We start from the raw sequence: 6,790 nt of genomic DNA on the forward strand, positions 1-6,790 counted from the left end.
AGGGCGATACAATGTTGCCGCGCCCACGCACTTACTCTGGGATAGAGCGGCAGTGCGTAACATTCAATCACTTCAAGGTGCGTGAGCAAAAAGTACGGCATTTATACTGATAGTTAGTCCCGAGCGGGCGGGAAATCAATGAAATTGAGTAAATGAATGACTAATGTCCACTAATAAATAATTGAAACTAGAAATATTTGACCACGGAAATAAATCTACTCTTTTGGTGGGGATGGGGATCCAAGCATCTCTATCCGGTTCACGCACTCTCTGACTCACCGTTGTGTTGGTGCTCGTCGTGGAAGGCCGGTGCTGACGGCCCGACGCGGCCGGCGTGCTCGCCGCCGGCGACGACCCCGGCGAGGCGTTCGGCGCCGAGCTGTTGACGCCCGTGGGCGTGGTGAGCAGCAACGACGACGAGTTGTTGGCCAGGATCACGTCCGGGGAAGTGCCACCGTTCTTGACCCCGGGCGCCCCGCCCCCACCGCCTCCGCCGCCGCCGCCACCAGCGCCACCACCAGCGGCCGCCCGGTCCTCCCGGTCCGCCGCCGGCGCCGCGGGGCCGAGGTTGTTGTGGTGGTACGTGCAGCAGGCGGCCGCGTTGTGCGGCGGCGGCTGCAGGTACCCGCCCGGCGGGCCCAGGTGCGTCTGGGCGCGCCGCTCCTCCAGCACGATGCGACGCGCCGCCCGGAAGATCTTGTAGTACACCACGATCATCACGGTCAGCGGGATGTAGAAGGACCACAGCGTGGCGTAGATCTGCAAACACAGGCGCCATACGCGTCAGGTACGAGGGGGTACGTCAATCAAATAAAATCAGTGTATACCCTCCACAAGAACTAGAAAAAACTAAAGCGAAAATAATTTTCAAAAAACAGAGAGAGTAAAGAAATGAAAAAAAAGGTCAGGTAATGAACAAAACCTAAAAAGATGCAGACATTAATCTGCTGGCCTGCAATTGCAGCAGTGGGAGAGACCGTGAAAAATTTCGCATCGTGCAGATTATCAGGGGGAAGACTTTCATCACCTGCTACTCAAAGGAAGGCGATTATACCGTAACGGGAGGCTTCACTGTTCCACTTCCCGGAGACCCTCACCTTCCTCTCTCCACCGCAAAAACAGTTTTTTTTTCTGTGTGTTTAACTTTTTTGGGGGGAATTATTTTGTTATTTGTCAGGGAAGACGAAAAGAAACGCACGCAGCAGAAAAAAGCGAAAAAAAACAACGTACGTTGAGCTGGAATTGCTACTGTGGACGGTGGGGAGGCATGAAATATAAACAGCATCCGACAGAGCGGCGGCAGGAGGGCGGGCCCACAGGGCCTGGGCCCCCGCCCCCTGGTCCAGCTGGCCCTGCCGCCGGAGCAGGAAGTAGAGGGGTGCGGGGTGGGGAAGGGTCAGCCCCCGCTTTTGCACCTGATGGATTTTATATGGGAGACACAGCGCCCGCAGCGCCGGCCGTTGGGCGCGCCCGCAGCGCCGCTGCACCGGACGACAGACAAACGGCACAGGCAGGCACACGAGCTCGGCGTGGAGTCTTTCAAAATTTACGCGTACCGAATGCGTGCCGCCAAACACTCGGGCGTAGAAGGAAGAGGAGGAAACCGGAGCCACCGGCTGCTGCGCAAAAAAAAGGGGGAACGAAAAAAATTCGCCTTGAAACGAGCCACAGAGGGATACTGAGCAGCAGGAGGTGGGGCGAGGGGTAAGAAAAACAGCAGCGACGGCAGATGAACCCGGTGAAAAGAGAGAGAATTTACAGGTCACGTCGAGAGAGAGAGAGAGAGAGAGAGAGAGAGAGAGAGAGAGAGAGAGCTGGCGCGGTCGGATTGAGCAGATAGGCTCAAGCGCCTGGAGCGACGAGATAGGCCACCCGCAGCACGGGGCTGCCAAGCGCGCCCCCGTCTGCCTAACGCCACGGCGCTCACAGCGTGGCGCGCGTCCGTCCGCAGCGCGTCAGCTTTCGACAGGCCGTCGGAACGGGGATGGCACGTCAAGGACGTCGCCAACCGTGGGACGCCGTCCGACAGATGGTATTTGCGTCGAGCCGTACGCACCTTCCGCTTTTAGTCGATTTACTTTTACCACGACCCAGCGACCTGCTTTTACTTTGCTTTGAAGTGTTTGTTATTTTTAATTAAATTAATTTGGATTTTCTAATTTTTCCCGTGTTTTAGAAAGATTTTGTTTTGCTTGGAGTGCCACGTTTGAGGCCATGTCGCTGTTACCATAATATTGAGACACGTAGGTGAGGTCGGAAACCACTTTTTACTTTTTAGAAGACAAACAAGCGTATCCAGGTTTTATTATTCCCAATACAATCGCGTTCCTTTCTTTTTCCTACTATTAGCCGGATTGTACTATCGTTTGCATCGCTTGATGGCCGTATTATTGCATTTTCTGGACTTATGGTTGCTTTTTTGAGTATTTAAATCAATCTTACAAAGGGGTGTGCATTCTACTGCTACTGCCGCTAGGGCTCTGGCAGCAGGGCAGGGCAGGCAAAGGAGCGCGGGCGGATGGGGTAAAATGCGAACGCCTCTCTTCCCCTCTAAAGTCCCTCACGCTTTCATAATGCTCTTATATCCGCTGCTGGTGCGACCGATAGAATTTCCCGTCTGAGGCGTAGAGCAGCCGTATAGCGCAGGCGGGGCGGGGCGGCGGCGCTCTGACAGCAGTATCAACGCGCGCGCAGTCGCTCGCAACGCCGCCGCCGCCGCGCGCTCACAACGCGCCCGCATCTCGTGGTTGTCGTTGTGTTGGGCGCGCGGATTATCCGAACACAACGGCATGGACCCCCCCCCCCTTCTCTCTCACCCTCCCGACTCTCATTCTCTCAACATATTTTTTTCAATTATTTTCATCCGCGCGTCCGTCCTGAGCGCCGCCCGGGAGCCACTCTAGCTCCATCGGGGTTGGAAACAGCTCGGGGGCTCTGTCGCACTGATGTCCTGACGTCAAATGTCGTTTTCCTCCTCCCCCTCCTCCTCCTCCTCCTCCTCCTCCATCACCACGCGTGCCTCGCCTCGCACCCTTTAGGCCGGTAATCCTGCCGATCGAGTCCGGCAATAAGCTCGAGATCGTGAGGGACCAGGACGGCGCGTCGACCGCTCCGCACTCAGTGTGCCAAATACGCAACTCAAAATGATTACAGAGAAGAGTATTTGTTTCCAAACAGAGCTCCTTAAAACCTCTGAATGAATTAAATAAGATTTAATTTCCTTCTAGCCGGCTGGGTTTGGGAGGGATACTCCCCCCCTCCCCATCCACCGCGCTCCTATCACGGCTGCGACGGGCCGCTCCAGCTGTGTCAACACGGAGAGCGAGACTGGCCAACGGCGCGCGGTCCTCCTCTTGTTCCGGAACAGCCAACTTTTCCGACAGACCGAGACGGATGCGGTAGGGACGGCAGACCAGAGCCTGCTGGAGGAGTACCTGCTGCAGCGGCCCCATACTTGACTCAATAGGAGAGGGGCCCGAGAGGAGCGGAGAAGAGAAAGGTTGCGCCGTGAGCGCGTTTTGTACCAAGTGTGTAATCTGTCCGGGAACACAATATCCGCAGCCAACAAGCGGAAATGGGGAGTCAATTACATCCACAGGTTTCCCGTTCCCCCGGGGGGAAGGGGGCGGGGGGAGGGGTGAGTCGGGGGATTGGCCAGGAAACGAGAGCTGCTGGTGAAGAAGAGAGACAAGGTGAGCGCGTGAGAGGGACAGAGTCAAAGTTATAGAGAAAAAGGGAGGCATAGAGACACGCAGGGAGAGTGCAGGGACCATACGAGCCGTGCGAACAAACGAATAGAAATCAAAGTTTGGCGAGCGTGCGCTGGCAACCTCGTATGCCTTTTAATTAATTGGCTCGCTGCCCTCCCTGCTGCTAAACTGTTGAACCCACACTCACTCACGAGCAACGCAAAACGGTTACGCGGAGAAGAAAATCCCCGCGTGGCTGTGGGTGCATCAATTCAATGATAACATACTTTGGGTATAAAACAGGGGAATAGGATACTAGCCCTCTCAAATGATTTCTCAAAATTGTATAATACTGTACGTGCTCTTTGGCACAGCTTTAAGAAAACTGAATAAAGAAATTCCCCCAATTTGCACAGTGTTGTCGTGCCTTATTGACATAGTTCTCAAGCTGTTTGAAAATGTTTCAAAACGAAATAATACCTTTATTTCTCACTGAGAAAGCCACGCGCAGATGCGTACTATGCGCCATAGTCTCGCCGTCTGCTCGTGTTGCGCCTTAGTGGAGCAGGGTATTTCAGCCGCGCAGCCACTCAACTCCACGGCCCCCCTAGTTGGGAGATCAGGCCCGCGCGGTGAGTACGCTCGACGCATTGTGCCCCCGCACATTCACGCCCGCACGCGCGCGCGCGCGCACACACACACACACACACACACACACTACAAAGTGCCACACAGTCATTGCTGTCCCGGCACCAGCTCAAGGAGGAGGAGCTGCCCCAGCCCCTCCCGCCGCCGCGTCACACAAAAGGCCATCAAGTTAACACACAGCAGTTGGTGCGGGACGCAAGTCGAACAAGGAACAAGCGCGGACCCAACAACTTACTTTTGTGCTCGGGCTCTGGCGCCCGGCCTACGGCCGCCTGGCCTCCTCCGAACGTTCGTGCGGGTCCACTAAGTTGTATTTGCGTTGCCCCCCACCCCTTTCTCTCTTCCTTTTCCTCTCCCACTGGAGGACATTGTGTCAGAGCACAATAAGCTGGCGCGTTATTAGCAGCGGCTCTATTGGCACAGTGGAATTGGGAAGGCATTCTCGCGCCATACGCCGCCCAAAGAGGAAAGCGTATGACCGGGTGCGCTTTTACTTTTGTGCGGAACTTTACGGCCAATAAACGGCCCACTTACATATAAAGCAGGTTTGTGGATTTTCATCGCTTAATTAAAGTGGGTGACCAAGTATTAACGCGGTGACGGTGTGCGTGTAACTGTTTTGTGAGTTTCGGCCCTCAATTTCACAGAACTGACCTGACAAGACCGCTGACGATGCGCAACATTTTAACCATACTGGCGAAACGCTACAACACTTTTGACCGAGAAAAACTAGAACAAATCCATTCTAAATAAGATGTGACAACGTTTTCCCCCGAAAGGTCTTAAAAAGCACATCCCTTCCCTGAGTGAGACAAAACTATGATGTTTATTTTCTATGAGAAAACTTTTATCCGAGCTGATACAATGGTGTCTCATCGTCAATTAAACTTTGTCAAGGGAAATCATATAGAATGTGCGTCATATTTCTGGCGCCAAAATTATGTTTCAAAAAAGAAAAAAGAAAGAAAGAAAAAACATTTTGAGTTTGTCGACAAGTACCCACCTGGTATCCGAAGTTCTGGCACACCGTGCACTGCGGCGGGCCCTTGCCGTCGGGGGGGTCGTGTTCGTTGCCCAGGATGAGTAGCGGCGGCAGCGAGATGCACGCGGCCATGAGCCAGACAAGCGACACGCAGCCCACCATGCGGCGGGGCGTCCGCTTCACGCCGTACTCGAGCGGCTTGGTGATGGCATAGTACCTGCAACACCAAACAAACACTTTTGTTATCAAGACTTTATTTACAGTAGAAATGCTCTCCTTGGGCTAATTGCAAATTTTTGTGAGTTACAAAGCAATTGGCTTGTAACGGAAAGCCGCCAAATGATTCACAGCTAAGAAACCAATTTGCGATGATAAGGATTTTAAGTGTTCGTTCCCACGCGGTTTTGTGGGAACACCATGTGGTGGATGATGCACGTTTTCCGTATGCATACGAAAGCAATTATTAGATTGGGAGGGCACGGGGAGAGAGGGTGAGAAGGCGGCTCGAGGAGGTTAGCTCGGGTCCGCCTGCTGCTATGTGATGTAAGCTGCTGAAACATAAAGCAGCTCAGCAGAGAAACAAACTTGCAGCAGCAGAGCCCGGGCAGGTCACGGCCACGTGGTTCAACACCCTCTCTCCCTCAATTGCTCTCGCTCTCTCTCTCTCCCCCTCTCTGTCTCTCTCTCTCTTGGGCTCTCGCGCTCTTCGGCTCCCTTCCCCGGGGACACGCAAGGGCGTAAAAGCTGCTTATAAGTATTGCAGCAACTAACTGTCGGCCCAGCGTATATATATATAAAGTAGACTGTTTCACACTACGCCCCTCGACGGCGGCAGCGCCCTCGCGGTGCCCCCTACAGCCGCACAGCAGCAACCAGGACAAGAAAGGGCAGGCCTTTAGAAACAAAGGTCTGGAGCTCAATAGTATTCAAATCCGACCAGACGGTGCGGTGCGGCGGCCCACAGAAGGAGCGGACTGGACTGGGGTCGGCGTCGTCGACGGAAAAAAAAGGAGACAAACTGAAGAGGAACGAAGAAACAACGAGGCAAGAACGACAGCGGTGCCTGGTGGGGCAGAACTGGACCATGCCAGCGCTGTTATATTCAAACATTGTTGTGTCACATTTAAACGACTCTGACTTGTTGACAAGTTGGTTATAACATGACATGACTCTGCGTGCCATGCCCGAGTGGGCAGAAGGTCAGAGCGAGGCAAAGGTAACGAATGTGACATAACATTCCTAAGCAACGTGACACAGTCCAAATTTGATTGAATGTGACGTCACCGTGTTTAAAAAAGTGCGGCAAGGCGAAACAATGCCGCAGTTCATCGCTATATATCTATACTCATTGAAGTTCATCATAATGCAACGTAGCTAAGCGAAGTTTGTCGAAATTCTGATACACACTAAATGGCGAGGGACAATTTTTGTACGTAGGCTGGATGTGTCTTTGAGCACATCTAAACCAAAT

General features: G+C 53.4%; 1 protein-coding gene across 2 annotated transcripts in view; it reads right to left on the reverse strand.

The window, feature by feature from the left end:
• The window catches only part of LOC113208268 (5-hydroxytryptamine receptor 1-like), a 209,762-nt gene that overhangs the window by 22,158 nt on the left and 180,814 nt on the right, over window positions 1–6,790 (reverse strand). For both annotated transcript variants that reach the window (XM_052270159.1, XM_052270160.1), the window contains exons 4-5: window positions 5,341–5,536; window positions 280–759 (exon numbers count right to left, since the gene is read on the reverse strand). In XM_052270159.1, the coding sequence (XP_052126119.1) occupies window positions 280–759; window positions 5,341–5,536 (676 nt within the window). The remainder of the gene's footprint in view (window positions 1–279; window positions 760–5,340; window positions 5,537–6,790) is intronic.

This window comes from Frankliniella occidentalis, unplaced genomic scaffold (assembly GCF_000697945.3).
Source record: "Frankliniella occidentalis isolate FOCC.00 unplaced genomic scaffold, Focc_3.1 Scaffold112, whole genome shotgun sequence".
Classification (NCBI taxonomy): Eukaryota; Metazoa; Arthropoda; class Insecta; order Thysanoptera; family Thripidae; genus Frankliniella; species Frankliniella occidentalis.